Genomic DNA, 18,017 nt, shown 5'->3' with positions numbered 1-18,017 from the left:
ATTAGAGAGAGCATGGAGATAACAGTGCAAGTGCATCTTTTCACCATGGATAGTCTAATTGACACTGGGAAAATAAGAGAAAAAATTATATTCATCAGCGCATAGTTCAGTGAATATGGTCAATAAAGTGGCTTTCAATGTTCTTCGTGCCACAATAGGGTGCACCCAAAACCTCCTTTGATGGGCACACTCTTCCATTTTTTCTAACCTGGTCTACAGCAATAGCTTGAATTGCACTTGGAAGTATGACGTTCTTCTACCTTGGCAAGCTACAAAGCTGACATTGTGCCGGATGCGGACAGATTTCGTCCGTGCCTACGTGAACAACGGCCACTGCTCTCTGCACCCCACGTGCATAGTGTGCAACGTGGACCATCCACGTCCATGTGAAACAGGCCTTACACATTATCAATTAAATGTTACTAGCAATTTTCCACATACAATATTATTCACATGACTGGTTTTGATACATTTTGTATTATTGCCAGGTGGATATTATCTCAAAATAAAAAATGTATTTTAACCGGTCATGTGAATAAAACAGTTTCTTTTAAAAAAAGAATAATTCTAGTAAGGTTTAATTAACAACCTTTAAGCCAAATCTTTCTATAACAAACTTCTAGGGATTATGCAAACATTTTGTGGTATGTAGGTTTTTGCTCTTTATAAGGTATACATTTCTAATGCACAATAATATTTTCATCTGTGACAGGAAAGACAGGAATTCCCTCATCAGCAGATATGAAATTATCTAGCAACAGATTGAACAACAGAAAAATACATATTTCTTCAGTTTCCAATCTCTACCAAAATCAACAGAGAAAGAAAACTGGTAAACAAGCCCATGGGATACTGCCAGTCATAACAAAAAAGGCACATAATTACAGAGACTGAAATGAAAAATTTCACAGGAACTCAGGACACAAGTATACAGAGAACTCATGAAAATGATGTTAAAATAACAGGCTTTACATAAATGAGTAATGCAATAATAACTTTTCAGTATAAATATTTACCCAAGGCAAACCACATGTCTTTCATTAAGCAGGCCATCTCCAATCTCATGTCCTGGTAACACGTTAACATATGTGAGGATTTCTTTTCAGAGAAAGTCTCCAGTTGCAGAAAAGGCTGAGTGATAAATGTCACCCCTAAAGAGAAATAATTAATCCATATCTGCTTATGGATAGGCTCCAAGAATTTATCTTTGATCGTGCAAGAAATACACTTCAATGTCTTCAGAATGGCACTGAAATAAATGCAAAAATTTATGAATAAGGAATATATGCAACACCATTGAAAATGTGTACTGTATAAATGCATGTAAGAGGTGTCATAGTTGTATCTAAACATCAATCTTAATGGTTCCATCGACTCTTGCTAGGGAAGGCACGAGGGAAGCGTAAGGCAATGAGGGGTGCAGTACCTATCAGTTGACCGTGAATGCAGCCTACCAGCGACCAGCTCACCGTCAGGGGTGTGATGCATGGCTGTAACTGGCGGAAAAGTATTGTATTCCTGGAAAACTGTTGAGCGGACGTTAAATGGAGCGAATTGTGGCCCAAAAGGGCTGTAAAATTGGGCGTTACCCCTGACAATGATGCTATTTCCAAAAATTGGGAAAATTGATATTATTGCATTTATGCTCCTTGAGTGACCTCTAAATGTTAAAGAATCGGGCTGAAATTTTTAGGATACCACCCTAGACTTCACCTCAAAGCATTTTTAAGAAGTAGAAATCAAAAATGCAAGAAAAAATAAAAAGTACGCAATACCGACACTAATGGGCACAAACCACACTCAGGAATTACAACACTTTATCTAATTTGCCTTCCCCTTCATAAATGTAAAGATTTGGTACACATGGAAGAGAAAATTGAAGTACAGGCGGTCCCTGACTATCGCACGCAATGTGTTCCTGAAAACGTGTAAACAGTCCAAACATTGAGTTCCATTCTAATTAGGGGTGAAGTTCCAAAAGAGCAAAATATAAATACTGAAACCTCATTTTTTACACAGATTTTAGTTTCGTTAACTATTGCTTGATTAATAAAATTCCTCAAATTATGTTATTTCTCTTGCAAACATGCAGAAAATGTAAATAAAGTTAAAAAACAAGAATTCTGTTGGCTACAGAGTGAGGTACAGAGAGAAACTTAAAGACTTAGGGAGTGAGTACTTCCTAATAAGAATTAAATTCTGAATAAACCAAGAGGGTCATGGGAAATATCAGGGTGAACCATAATGGTACAGTTCCCAAGTAAGTGTTTCCTGCAGATTCCACAGATACCCCCAAGTTTCAAGTCTAAAATTGACCAATCAAATAAATCGACTTAGTAAAATTGTTAATTCCTTGGAATTCTTTTGAAGAATCAAAATTTTGAGATAGCAAAAAATATCACACTAAAAAATAAAGTGTTTTGAGTTTCAAGAATTTATCCTACGTTAATAGCAAATTGGTCAAAAAAATTCCAAAGTAAATATCACACTCTATATCATAAGGTACATCATAAGAAAAGCATTACAGTAAACTCTCAACAGAAAGCAGGATATTATGAAATCTTCCATAATAAGAAGTGAAGTAGTGGCCCCAGACATAAGTCTGTGGTAAATACATGGTGCTATTCGATAATACGGAGTTTTGATATTACAAAATGTTTTGAAATTACAATCATTGGGCCCGGTCCCCAGGAGCAAATGGAAATCGGTTATATGAACTGCGGCGAAAAATTTGTCAACTTAAGTACATAGTTTCAACTTAAGTACATAGATTCAAACTATGTGTCTGTCGTCATTAGCCACAAATTACACATTGTAAACACTTCGTCTCATTTTCGTCAAACGATGGATGTGGGAAAATTATACGTCAGGACCACGATCTTCAAATGATCAATGCAGGAAAACGATACTTTGGGGAACGATAGATGCGGGAAAAAATTACATTGTCTTAATGGAACTTTATTTGGGACCAGGAAATAGGAATGATGAATCCGGGAAAACAATCAATGCAGGAATGATAGATCGGGATTCCACTGTATTTCAGCCTGCCTGCTTCAAAGTTCCCAGTTTCTGGAGGTCAACTGCTGCATGAATCACCTCATAAAGCACATAAGGTATCTAACAATTAATTTTGGCAATAGGTATTATACTTTTATTAGATTGAAATATCTCATGCATCTAATTTAAAAAAGAATGAGACCAAACACGATGTATTTCTAATGTTATTCAAGCATTTTAAGCAAGGAAATATTTGGAAAAATACCATGCTGATTTCTGGCAAAACTTGATATCCTCTCAGCTGAGCATCTCGGCAGTTGATGCAGCATTAATTTCTGAAAACAGGACATTCGGTTAAAATTTACTAGTTATACTATAAGTTTCACCTGTCAGAGTTACTGGCAAAGGGATATCTTCTCAGGATATTGTTTCTCCTACTAGCAATCCGAATTCATCTGCTACGTCATCCATCGCTACTTAGAAATGAGTGGGTAAGTTGCCTCTCTTTAGGACAAAAATTTCATGGCACTGTCATATGGTCATGCTTAACCCTCTGCAGTATGCTCTGCATATGCTGTACGCAATAGCATCAGTTCCGAACTTCACCTCGTACAAGTGGTTCCGTACTTTCCAGGGTGGGTTGAATTCAAACTAGCGAGTGTTTTCCGTGTGGGTTTAATGAAGTCAGATTCCATTTTTATTAGTTTTATTTTTTGCCTACTTAACTTTTTCTGTTGCTTTGGTGAAATGAGGGACTTATGAGCCTTTAAAAAGCCTCCTGTGTGCACATTTTGGATTTCGAGGTCATCCAAAAAAGGAGCATGTTATTTCTAGTATGCATACAAGTCCATGGTGATTCAACTCGATGATAACACCAGATTTGTTGTCATATATCCCAGCCTCCTGCAGGTCGAATGGAGCCAGGAGAAGTTGCTTACGCGGCGGGCTGATCACCTCGACTCCGACTCACCTTGTTTCTCGACAGCTTTTAGTAAAATTTGGTTGGACCTTGAGTAACGATAAGCTAAACTCTGTTAAATGAAGAGGTTTAATCGTCAACAGAACTGGATTACATCTGAAAAATTGTCAGTGCTTCTGGAGTTTGGCAATTTCGTCAGAGTAATGATGTCGAAGTCAACCACCAAGGGATTCCTACTGGATTTTCGTATTTTTACTCACTCATCTATTTTACCATGATTATGCCTTGATTTTTTTTCCAGCGTGAGCGATTCATTGAGAGTCATGGATTGTGATAGTATGTAAAAACTCTGATTGTCATTCTCTTTTAACATAAAATAGCACCAGATAAATATCTTTGAATCGACAGCGATATCAACCAGCCGCATGTTGCTAAATGGACTCCGGGATATTTAAATTACAATGTAAAATAATGTTTTTCCGTAGGGAAAGAATGCTCTGACTCACGATCATGACAAGGGAAACATTTCCTTGATTCTTTCGCTGTTCCTCCGTAGAAACTGACCTTGGAATGGATTACAGAAAGAATTTTCTAGTGAACTGCGCAAATGATATTGGGCCTCCTCTTTTGAAAATAGAAAGTAGCCGAACGGAAAAATATTGGGCTAACAATGGACTGCCCATAGAGAGTACAGTTGAAAGGGGCATCAATTGAAAACATTATGAGGAAACCATCATTGTAATGGCCCTCAGAGGATAACTCGTGTCTTCAGTCGTCACATATCATCGAAGTCAAGTTCAAGAAGTGTAGGATAAGGTAGTTCGAGGTTATTAAGGGATGACTTAGCTCCATTAGATCGGATCTGATACAAAAAGTGCCTGGTGTTTGGATCAGAAGGGGAGAGAAACACTACGAGAAGACAAATCACCCAGCTTGCTAGTTGAAGGTCCCAGCGCTGCATTCGCGGAAGAAAGCAGTTAAAGAAGCGTTCCCCGGTAGATTCTATCGACTCAAGGTAAACTTCCATGAGACTTTTCTTGTTGATGAGCAGTAATTCGAAGATTTGGATAATCATTTGCATGAACTGTCATTAAAAAACATTAAATCTGGCAAATAAATCTTGTGCGGGAAAAATGTTTACGACCATAGATGCGGAAAATTATTATATTGTCCTAATAGGGAATGAATCGGGACCCTAAAAAATAAATGATAAATGCGGAAAAACGTTGAATGCGAAGACGTTATATCCAGATCTGACTGTATTTGCCTGATGTTATCAGCCATAAATAACACATTGTAATCATTTCGTCTCATTTTAGTAAAATTCATTCGGGACCAGGAACACCGATCAATGAACGTGGGAAAACGATCCATGCTGGAACGATAGATCGGGGTTCCAGTGTAATGTATCACAACACAAGCAAATACAGGTGTTATCATTTTCCAAATTCTATCACAATCAATAATAAGAGGAAATTGGTGAACGTCAATGGCCTTAACCCTTTCATAGATAAGCTAATGATGTCACAAACTCCTAAGCAACAGATACCCAATTCTGAGCTTATCCTTGGTCTTGTGCAAGGGCCTCTCGTGGTCTGCAACTCTTGTGAACAGTACCTTGCCCAGCTAAGCAGTTTTTCCTTGAACAGATAATGTACCAGAACTTGATGATGCCAGAAAATCATAAAAAGTGGGTAGCAACATTAGTTTTCTAACTTTACTTTTGTGAGAGAAAGGCTGAATGAGGCAAATTTTCAATTGTGCATAATTTGCCTTTTCCGTCCATCAAAGGAGTTGTTGAAATGAATAGCGATTTTGAGTCTCACTGCGAGAGTGACCCCATTCCACATTCAATGTTTTTCTACATTTTAAGATAAAATTCTTTTCCCAGTGAAAAATGTTAACTCAGGGCTCAAAAAACATTGATTGAACGGATGTGTGATTTTATAATTACGCTGTGCCCACCTCACTAAGCAATCCAATTTACAGCCTTTAACCCTTTTAAAACATATTTTTATCTAAATGATGACAACTTCATACAATACTCACATATTTGTGCCACACATTTACAAAATAGCACAAAAACAAATGATACAGCCCCTTATCTAAGCAATTCAAATTTTTTATCCATTCAAGTAGAATGGATTACCTGTTTTGAAGCATAATCATTTCATGCCAGTCACTTGGAAAAAATGGTCTCGAGACAATCTCTTTGAAGAAGATTATTAATGCCATGAGAAAGAACAGTAATTCCTCATCAGTTGAGAAATGATTTTGGTAGCATAGAAAGGTATCACTGGAAATTTGTCTCAGAATTTCAATCATCAAAGCTACTAGTGGACCCTGAAAAGATGAAAAATGCAAAGAATGAGCTTAACCCCGTAGCAGTTGCCGCGGATACACCTATTATTAATACTTGTTTTTGTAAAACTTTAACCCATCATCAAAACCATCAACCCGGACTCTTCGAGTCTTCCATCAGTAATATTTTCCAGGCAAGGATCATGTTTCACATCCACAGAATTGAAGTGACCTCAATAAGGATGACTTAAAGAAACGTCAGTCCAATGAGTCAAGTGTTCCAGCACAACTGCCACAGTGTGAATACAGACATTTGAATAATTTTGCAACATTTTTTTTCATACTACAGTAGATTCCGGTTAATTGGGACATATCAGGACTTGTGCACTTTGCCCCAATTAAGCGGCTGCCCCAATAGGGTAGTTTCCTTCATCAAAGAAACCGAAAGGCATTGATTGCGATTTGTTACCCACAATTACTGTATTCATAATATACAAATTATTTTGTTTTAGAAATACCGGTTTAGACGAATGGCAATGGTCCATTTTTATCCTCATTTGAAAAGGGCCAGATTGGCGCCCATGCGATGCCTCTCCACGTGACGTCACAGGGACCTAGTTTCTATAGGAGAAGATAGGAGTTATACATCGTCTGAGATTACCAATGCATGCATGAGGCGCAGAGCTCAGGGAAACATGTCTTAATAATCACCTATTAAAACTGGCTAAGGTCGGAAAGTTTTCTTTGCTTGATAAGGTATTAATAAACCCTTTTTAAGCCAAGCGCTACCAGACCGCAAGGTACTCAGCTACCCTCTAGCATCCTGCGTCCTATCAGCGCTCAGAGCCTCGGTCAAGGTCACCTCACAAGGCGGGAGGGGGAACCAGAAATACATCACACGGAGAGATTTCCTTACCCGTCGCGTTTTCGCGCGCTTGAAAATTTTCACTTTTCATTTAATCGCGAAAAATAGATATCGTCATTTAAAAATCTAAAAGCGTGAAATACGTACTCCAGGAGTAATAATCTTCCGATATAGGCAATAAAAAAATAATAGGAAACCACCCTATTAGCCGAACTATCCTGTATATGGGCATAAACAAACGTTGAAATCATAGAAAAAAGACTAAAGATTGTTTCTAATGCAACATAAGTTTTATAAACTATTAATTTGATTAATAAATGAGCGAGTTTAGTTAATTTATTATGATTTTTAAGAATTATAACAATTTAGTTAAAATGTATTTCACAGCCTTGGGCGATGCTGAATGAATGTCTTTTACTGAGTCCTATTAAAGAAAAGTCCTATCCTCTTGCGGATAATATAACAAAAAGAGCTTTCAAAATAGGGTAAAATAAGGAACATTTGTGAAAAATAAGCGTAAATCAAAGGAGGAAAATATAAAACAATAGTATTCTGAAAACAAAAAAATTTAATTGCGTCGTGAGTATAGAGTCTATGTCGCCGACTCATGGCCCAATAAAGCGGCATGCTGTCCCAAATAAGCGGAGAATAATGTGGGATATTCCTCTATTGGGTTCTGTTTTTCACGATCTGCCCCAATTAAGCGGCTGCCCCAAGTAACCGGTGGACCCATTAAACGGAATCTACTGTATATAAAAATCTCTCTCTCTCTCTCCCTGCTCTCAAAAAGAGACGACTTTTGTTGACCCTAATTGCTGTATAGGCGACAGGCATTTTGGCCGTGATGGAGTGCATTTAAACAGGAAAGGATTGCACATTATGGCAAACTTGTTTAAAAATATTGCTTTCAAGCTCTGTGATCAGGGAAACATGTGAAGGAGGTGGACCTTCAAGAGCTTGACATATGTGAAGGAAGTGAATCACGGAAGGTGGTGAAATAAAAGGTAAGGCTTTAAAAGTTTTGCTGGTTAACTTTCGTAGCATTATAAATAAAGTTTGGGAATTTGAGATGCTGATTGATGCATGTAGTCCTGACATTGTGATCGGCACGGAGTACTGGCTAGGTGATCTCATTACCACAAACGAGAATTTTCCACCAAATTTTATCATTTACAGGAGGGATAGGGATGGACGAGGAGGAGGCATATTTATTTGTGATCATAAAAAAAATGATAAGTTCTCTGGAGTGGGTTAGAAAAAATTGCGAGATGATGTGTGTCTGGGTAAAAAATAAGAAAGAAGGGAAATTTTTAAAGGTAATGTCAGCGTTACAGAAGCCCTAACGAAGGAATAGGAGCGGTAGACATTTTAGCAGATGCTTGTTCGGAAAACATTGAGGGACACAGTCTCATAGAAAGAGACTTAAACCTTGCCGGTATTCGGTGGTCTGGTGAAGAGGTCGCAGTAGTGGGGTGGTCGGACACAGGAAGTAGCAGGAACTGTCTCGTGAATGAGGAGGGTTTTGTACAGGCCGTAAATAAATCCACTCGTGGAGAGAACCCCCTTGACGTCATGCTGTTAAGGCCAGACAATAGGGTGAGGAAAGTCGATGTCTTTCCAGGAATTAGTGCCCATTTAGCCGTGAGTGCATATATCAAATGGGAAGAAGACCAGGGTGAGGGGGTGCAAATGAAAAGGACAATATGGCAATATAGTCATGGGGACAGTATTGGATTCCAGTCTTTTTTGAGGAATAGGTACCCTGAGTGGGTGAGCAGTGGTCAAAACGTAGACGACATCTGGGTGCGATTTTAAGAAGATAAGGGAAGAAGAATTAAACCTCTTTGTTCAAAAAATAGCCATTAAAGAAAGTACTGATCCCGAATATTACGACATAACTATCAGATCATGAAGAGAAAAGTTAGGATTAGTCACTGGAAACGGAACGAAAGCTCCAATTCACTAAAGAAGTACAAAATGCTGATGCACACATTAAATATGGAAAAGAAAATAGTCAAGGAAAAGTTTTTGCAAAACACAATTTCTAAAGATAATGGCAACCTGTTTTTTAAATACATGAGGAAGAGGAGAGATAATAAGGGAACAATAGAAGTTTTAAAAAACAGAGCAGGAACCATAATTACAGATGACAAAGAGAAGGCCAATGCCCTAAATAATTGGTACGCCATTGTTTTTTCAAGGATGGAAACCAGAACAGACAACATTAATAATGCAACCCAAATGAGAGGACAACATGAAGACAACGGTTTGGTTATTTCGAGACTGATTAAAACTTTGAGCTCAGAAATTTTCAGCAACATTAGAAAAATGAGAAAAGAATAAGACGCAGTAATAATTGATCTTTCAAAGGCATTTGATAAAGTTGACCACGAATGGATAATGCTTAAGATGAGGCAGTTGCCAATGGAAATAGCTGGACGAGTCATCTTGTGGATCCATGAATTCCTCAAGGGCAGGATGTAAGGTAGGGGATGAATGCTCAGAGAGAGCGAAGGTAACGCCCAGTGTTCCTCAAGGAAGCGTCTTACGACCTTTATTGTTTTTAGTATACCTAAATGACCGCCTGGAAATAATAAATTCAAATGTAAGGCTTTTTGCGGATGACTGTATTATTTATAGAAAATCAAACTTATCAGGAAGCTTTTCAGGATGATTTAAACAAATGAATGAATTGGGTATCGAGTAAGGAAGGGTCGGTTCCTAAATTTTTTCGGTTCTCGGTACCGGTCCAGTTCTCGATAATCAGTTCCAAAGATGAACTCCACTAAAGATGTAAATTAGCAGGAAAGCTCTGTAAAAAAAAACTTAAGATCATCTTCATAAATTTATTTGCCAAGTAAAAGTTTTAAATAACTTGTTGTTAAAGAACGCATGATCGACCAAAATGTCACATTACATCAAGCACCCACTGGGTCTTTCTCCAGATATTAATTTAAAAATTCAACATTTTTTCCCTATCTATTCTTTTTTTGCCAGATATATGGCCTGCAGTGCTGAACAGGCGTTAAATAATAACGCAGTAGTGGTCGATGTTGATTTTGAAGGGCTGCACAAAATATGCTAGGAGCACAGTTTACAAGCTGCATAAATAGTTAGTATAGCAGCTGGATCAATAGTGAAACTTCCCCAACTTCTGGCGACATCATCTGTTAATTTGTAGTAACTTGTGTGTCGGATCAAAATACGTATATTCCGTATTCTGTGATGCACCTTGAATTGTTGCTTTAATTGACAACTTATTTGCATGCTTCACTGTCTCAATTCTCATAACCTCAACAATAAACTGCTCAACACGTCGGTACAGCGGCACCATGGATAAATTGGGCGGCCTTGAGTTAACGAAAAAAAAAAAAAAAAGTGTAATGCAGTGTTGCATTCTGCAGGATAACCACACTTTTCGACGCCTTGCGCAGGTTTATCAACTTACGAACAATCTCTCAGAACGCATCTTGTTTGTTTCTCAAAGAATTACTATAGGTGTACATAATTCAATATTAAGATCACCAAGATGAAACGATTTTCTGCCGGCCGCTGTTCATGGCACAGCACACGGCATTGCAAAGAGCTGTCTTGTCTGAAAGTCGCCCGAATTTCACGTGAACGGCAGCCGAGGAAAAGTCGTATCGTCTGAAATCGGCCTCAATGTAGCAAGGGAGGTCCCCCTGGATGCACCCATTGAATATATTTCACACAGGAGACGTCGCATCGCCGGGCTAGATTGAAATGGGCGCCGTGCCGTCAACAGTGCGAATCGACTCGTTGACATGGTGACCTATGGTGGGTTGAAAGAACGGTGCCATGCCGTGGATGGTGGGAGGCAAAAAGTCAGCTCGTTTGAAAGCGGCCGCGGCTACAGAAATGTTATAATGTTGGTGAGAATGACAAACCGATGAATCCTTAAATGCGCGTGTTAGCAATCAACTCTCAAAAGAAAAAATCGTGGATGCCATGCAATCGGAAAGTAATATATGCATTTTTTAATCTTTTTTTCACTTTTTGGCTTTGAATATGCTGCAAACCATCTCGGCTTAGGGCACCAAATTCAACTCTTCACCACCGCACCGAGCTGGTTCCAAGAACCGACTTTATGCGATCGGTTCACCATACCAGTTCCATAACCAAGAACCAGTGGTACTGAAAACCGAGAACCAGAACCCACCCATCTTTAGTATCGATAAATGGGATGAAAATAAATTAAAATAAATGCAATTATGTTAACTTAAGGAACAGAAAAAAATGCCGAAATAGAAATTATGAATTCTAGGGTCGTTTAATTCCAAAATCAAATAGCTTTAAATATTTAGGAGTCCATTAGCCTAAAATTTTAGGATTGAAACGGGGTTTAAACGTCAAACACACGATCAAAAAATCGTTTAAAATAATACACTGGGTGATGAGAAACCTCAGAGGAAACACCAGGGCCACTAAAGAAATGGCCTACACAACTCTAGTACGACCAACATTATAGTATGCATCTCTTGTTTGGGACCCACATTATAAAGGAGAAGTGAAGAAATAGAAGAAGGTGCAGAGAAAAGCTTCTAGGTGTGTGTTGGGAAAGCACAAGAAAACGGAGAGCATTTCAGAAATGCTCAGAGTTCTGAGGTAGGAGAGTTTACAGGAGAGGAGGAAAAGGAGCAGGCTATGTGCCATGATTAACATAATGAGTGGGGAAAAAGAATAGTATGAGTTTGGAAAGGACATTACAAAACCCTGCTTTGTTGGAAAAAGTTATCACCAGTTCAAGATAAAGTGCTGATCACAAAGGACAAATGCAAAGCAGTTCTTCTTCTTGAATAGGACCATAAGGGATTGGAACGACCTACCTGAAAAACTATTTGAGCCGTTCCCGGAAAATTTTCATACTTTTAAAAAGCAGTTGAAGAAGTAAGTCCAATGGTTTCTTATGATGTTTCCAATTGTTTTGCATCGCACGTTCATGTTAATACCAGGTCAATGGACTACTTGTAACAATTTAATGGTGATAATAATAATAAAAGTCATGATAAAAATTTCAACAAATGAATTGCATTTCAAATGTCTCCTAGAATTCAAAAAGATAACTTTTTGATACCTAGGTTGTAATGGAGCATTAAGACTGCTTATGTGAAGAAAGTTAGAATCTTTTTCAACCACAAATTTCTAATCATACAATGATCATGAAAGTCTCACGATCATTTGAGTTTCACATGCTAGTGACTCAAATTGAACAGGGGACAGGTGACTCCTTGAATCATAATCTACGAGAATCAAACAGAGTGCATTCCATTGATCTAAAAAAGTGTAAAGGTAAAATGCCCAAACTTAGTAATAATAACAATACACCCATGCAATGAATGGTATTCAAAGTAGCATTTGTCCGTTATTTGTATGAGCAACAAAAGGGTCTGGGTGACACAAGAATGTTTTAAAATTTGTCAACTGCCTGCAATGCATTACCAACCCCTGAGAGAGCATGCTTTTTTCCTGGATGTTAGGCCACCCGCTCGAAATGTGGGAATTTCAAAAGCACGTACAAATTTATTTTAATGAGGAAGCTATAAATGTTTACAGGAAATTCAATACCCAACACTTATGCTACTGGGAACACATCTCTATCTTCCCAATGTTAAAACGCTCTCATATAATGCAAATTTGTATAGCGCAAAGACCCCTAAGAATGCATCCCTTGCGCTAAGCAAGGCCTAATATAGTGGGTCGCATAACATGTACTTCATACTGATTATATAAGAAAGAACAGGCACCACCCTAAATAGAAACCAAACCACAGAAGTAATTCTTACTATAGATAGAGAAATCTTTCACTTGAAATTGAAAGAAACTATTTTTTTCATTGAGAGGTTGCTAGCTTGAGATACCAGATTATTGAACATGTTGGATTACAGAAATTGTGGTGAACAAACTTCCAAAAATACTTGCACGAATGGCAAAATAAAACATATTGATCCATATTTTTTCCACATATTTCCCAGGTATAATAATAACTGGAGGAAGCAAGAATTGAAGCACAAAACAAACCTTCCCCAGGGTTCATTAATACCAAGTCAGTATCTCACAATACTGAGTGACATGCAATAATATCAACAAAAATTAACTTACAGTCGCCACTGATCTTCGAGTGAACCTTTTTATAGCTTCGATTACATTCTCCAAAAGAGAAAGCATCATTCCAGAAGTGGCACGATGTTGGAATTCATTCTCATCAAATTGCAACAGCTCAGGAGGCTCTAGCAGACCACTTAACCCACAGAGGCACAGTTCAACCTGCAGTCATAAAAAAATATGACAGCTAAAACATCAGGATAATATGCATTGGCAAATCATTAATCTAAACTATGGAAGTAGGGATGGAAATTTAGTGGAAGTGGGGATGGGATGGTTCCACTCTTTGATTTCTATTGCATCTTCATCCCAAAACAGAAGTCAAAAATAATCGGGGAAGAATTCATTTGTGCAAAACACAATCTGCTAACATTTCCAGAGCACTATTAACGACACATGTTCAAAATAGATTGTTGTTATGGATCCAATCAGTAAAGAGAGTATTTGATAAATGTGTTACAGATAGTAATGAGCCACTGTAAGGAAAGTTTCAGTGCCCACAGTCTGGCTTCCAAGGTCATCCAAGGAAAAAGAATCTTATTTTTTTCTAGAAAGCAAATAAAGTGACTCTACATGATGGCAACAACAGCATGCAAAGCCTCATTTTGTGATCTTACCCTACCTCTCTGTGGGACAAAAAGTGGACTCCATTGCCAGTTTCAACAATAATACCGTCATCTTTAGAACTATTACACATGCCAAAAAAGTCACAAAACATTGAAAATTCAAATTAAGAAATAACAATTAAGGAGGTGGTCGGATCAGATACATTGGATTGGATACATCAAATCCAAATATCAATGCACTTCATTGGATAATGAAATCAGATCCAAAAATGCTGAAGAAATACAATCTATATCCAAAATTTTAAACTGATGCTTCAGTGAACTGAGCATCCCATAAGAGGGAGTGGAAAGAGTTCTGATTCTTTCTTCCCATGCACCAATGCACTGCGATGCTTGTCCTACCATTTTGTTTAAAGCCTCTGGCAGCTGTTATTCAACAGAATTTCAGCCACAGAAAATTTTACGGAAAAATACGACGTGCACATGGTGTGAATCTTCCCGAGAGATTGAACAACCACCGGGGAAAGCTCAGCACTGTAGGATAGGAAGTAACCACATAAATAATAACTACTAGGGATGGTCGGATCGGATACATCGGATCCAAATATCCACGGATGTTGCCCTTCATCGGACACATCGGAGCTAAAGATCAATTCTGGATCTGAAATTTTAAACTAATGCTTCCGTGAATGCAGTGTCCCATTAGAGTGGAAAGAGTTCCGATTCTCTCTTTACATGCACCAACACATTTCAATGCTTGTCCTATTCATGAACCATTTTGTTTAAAAGCTCTCACATGGGTTACGTAACAGAATTTCAGCCACAGAAAATTTTGAGGCAAAATATGACAGGCACATATCTTGCCATCAATCAATATAGCATTCCTTTGATAGTACGGACCCAGAGGAAGCTTGAATGATTACTTCGTTTTATAACAGGAATTTGAAAATGCATTTGGATCCAAAAATATCCGAAGATCTGACGCCGGAAATCAAGGATCCGATCCAGATCTGCATCGGAAAAAAAATCCTGGATCCGTCCATCCCCAGTAACTACATCACAGATTTCTCTCCCTTCATCGCCCTCCATCAACCCTGGACCCATGCCCCTGACATTCTCCTCCTCTCCAGAACCACACAGAGCATAAATCATTACCTTTGAAGGAAAACACCAAGTTAAACTAGGCCAAATGAAACATGTGTCGTCACTCCCCTTCTTGCCAACTGGCCTTTTCCAGCCAACCAGCTTCTATGCTCCCCCTTTCTGCATGCCATTGTGAGTCACTTGTTGGACACTTAGGTATCTAACAACAGTTTTCAGCGGTTGAATGACATGAACAAAATTCAAAAAAGAATGAGACCAATCGCCATGCATTTCTGACATTATTTATGCTTTTTAACCTTGTATTAACTCTAAGCTTTCTAGTTACAACAAAGCTAGACCAATATTCCATGCTGCCAAAAAACCACTATTTTCATTGCTATACAAGGCGCCCTGTACTTTATAATGCGGGGAAAAATCAACACTTTTCACCTTGGAGCGGAAGACAAAAGCAGGATGACTTTTGAAACTGCTGTGAATCACATATGACTAACGTGGCCGGAGTACCCGGAATTCGGGAGTCATCAAAGTTTTATCCTCATTGAAATAGGATTTGATGTTGACTACATACCCAACAAAGGCTGCAGCAGAGCTCAGTGAAAACTTCACAAGTAATTATTCAAAAATACTTGCAGAATCCAAAGATCATCAAATAACAAGAGAAAATTGCAATACAGTGGAACCTCGCCTTAACGTTCCCGCATTGATCGTTTTCCCACATTCATCGTTCCCCTTTCCTGGTCCCACATAAAATCCCATACAGACTATATAATTTTTTCCTGCATCTATCGTCCCCAAAGTATACCTATTTTTCCTGCATTCATTGTTTGAAGATCACAGTCCAATTGTGTAATTTTCCTGCATCCATCGTTTGACGAAAATGAGACAGAAGAAAATACAGAGAAAAAGTATTTACAATGTGTCATTTACGTGTTTGAATCTTCCCCAAGAGATGGAACTATCATAGGGAGAAGCTCAGTGGCGTGGGATGGTAACTACATAGCGCATTTCCCAAAATCCAATATCCCCCTCCCATCAGCCCTCCTATGCTTTCCATCTCTCTGAAATCAAACGGATTCATATTACGAAGACTATGAATCAAAAGCTTCAAAATAAAACATCAAGTAAGGGTCATTCCATTTCAAATCAACCAGGCCATGACACCCACCGACTCGGATTTTCATGAAACTTGCCATGGTCATACATTATGGTATGATTAGAGATTGTGTGCAATTTTAGCCTCCAATTGTCAATTGTTAATGAAATATGAGTAATTGAAATTTGGGTGTGACCCCTAAAGTGCCGCCAGGGTCAACATTTGAATTTTACCCTGCCAGCTAACTGTTGGCAATTTATTCTTCATTTTAGTCAACAGGTCATCAAAGTCGGCTGCCTTATTTCCAATGACAGAGAATCACTAAATGAAACATTGAAAATAAGCATTAGGGTGAAGTACCTGAAAGATTTCTCAATTCAAATGATTTGATGACGGTTCCCGTTGACATTCAATAATGTAGATTCCTGTGATGTCAATACATCTGGATATGAAATGTATCTGGTCTTTGTACTAAGATTAAAAGGAATGTAGAATGTAATAGTCTACCATGGTTCATGCAGTTTTTTTAAAATTAAAACTCCCTCTACTCGAATAGTCCTGATAGCACGAAATTAGCAGTATGTGGGGGAGTACATGCACATGACTGCTTGTGTGTTTCCTACTCTAAGAGCCAGCAGCATACACTATAGTGAAATAATGCATGCTCCAATATTATTAAATCATGAGTATAAGCTTATCTCTCCTCTAAATTGTGTAATTTCTACGTGCCTTGAAAAAAATGCCATTTTTTCCCGTAACCATGAATGAGAATTTTTTTTTACTTAAAGGAACGCCGAACTTATGATTTTTTTTCATCAGGATCTTTGCTCATACATTAATGATTACTTTAAACTGAACCATGAGTCTGTATTCGCATGGCCTTTCCCTGTGGATGCTGACAATGAAAAATGGTACAATCGAGATTTTTTGGTAAACTTTATTTTTTTGCAGCTGAATTACTTCATGCAGTGAATATTTAATGGCAATCGTGGGACCATTATGGACTCCTTAGCTTTAGAAAAAAAATCATGTGTTTTCATCTCACAGGAATGGAGTTATGGATGAAAATAAAAATCGCCATGTGTTACACGTTGCGGCACTTTAGGGGTCACACCCAAATTTCAATTACTCATATTTCATTAACAATTGACAATTGGGGGCTAAAATTGCACACAATCTCTAATCATACCATAATGTATGACCATGGTAAGTTTCATGAAAATCCGAGTCGGTGGGTGTCATTTGGTCAAAATATTGGTTGATTTGACATGGAATGACCCGTAACAGGATAATAATAAAAAAGTATTTCACCCTTCCTTCTTTCTACCTTTAAGTGCTGCCTTTAAGTGGTGCTAAAGGCTACCTTTTTCATCCTATCTGCTTCAAAGTTCCCCATGTACGGAGGTCAACTGCTGCATGACCCACCTATCAGCCCAAAAGGTGTCTCAAAAGTTCACCTTCATTGCATTGGAATATTAGTAATATGCACATAATTTAAAAAGAAATAAGACCCAACACAACACCATTTCTGACATTATTTAAGCATTTTAATCACGGAGATAAATGGCAAAATATGACGGACATTCAGCTTTCTGGCAAAACTCTATATCCTCGGAGCTGAGTTTCTTGGGAGTTGATGCTGCATTTTTTTACAAAAGATATATCAAGTTACAATTTATGAGTTATGCTATAAATCTCTCAAGTCACAGCCATTGACCAAATGATATTTTTTTCAGGATATTTGGTTTCTCCCTGATGCTAGCCATTTGAATTCATCATTGAAGCTTATCTGGTGAGAATTTTCAAAGACCGACTGAAAATAATTGAAGAAGAAGAAAAGAATCCAGGGGAGAAGCGTGTGAATATTGCAAAACACCTCGGGTTGTCCGCTAGCTCATGACAGTAGGGGTGAGGGTAGAGTGAGCAACCTGTTGAAAACAAGAAGTTGGATGAAGCCGAGTATCAGATGGGCGTGCCACCGAAATGGCATTTGATATATAAGAATATATACACCAGACGGATATCCATCGTTGCTGTGTAAATACCGAG

At 38.1% G+C, this 18,017-nt stretch overlaps 1 protein-coding gene across 2 annotated transcripts in view; it reads right to left on the bottom strand.

Moving 5' to 3' along the window:
• Positions 1 to 18,017, bottom strand: part of LOC124154728 (dedicator of cytokinesis protein 2-like) — a 156,316-nt gene that overhangs the window by 56,500 nt on the left and 81,799 nt on the right. For both annotated transcript variants that reach the window (XM_046528622.1, XM_046528624.1), the window contains exons 18-20: positions 13,203 to 13,367; positions 6,066 to 6,259; positions 1,017 to 1,249 (exon numbers count right to left, since the gene is read on the bottom strand). In XM_046528622.1, the coding sequence (XP_046384578.1) occupies positions 1,017 to 1,249; positions 6,066 to 6,259; positions 13,203 to 13,367 (592 nt within the window). The remainder of the gene's footprint in view (positions 1 to 1,016; positions 1,250 to 6,065; positions 6,260 to 13,202; positions 13,368 to 18,017) is intronic.

Source organism: Ischnura elegans, chromosome 2 (genome assembly GCF_921293095.1).
Source record: "Ischnura elegans chromosome 2, ioIscEleg1.1, whole genome shotgun sequence".
NCBI lineage: Eukaryota > Metazoa > Arthropoda > Insecta > Odonata > Coenagrionidae > Ischnura > Ischnura elegans.
Note: the sequence above shows the minus strand (reverse complement) of the source record. Positions and strands in the feature narration are given on the sequence as shown.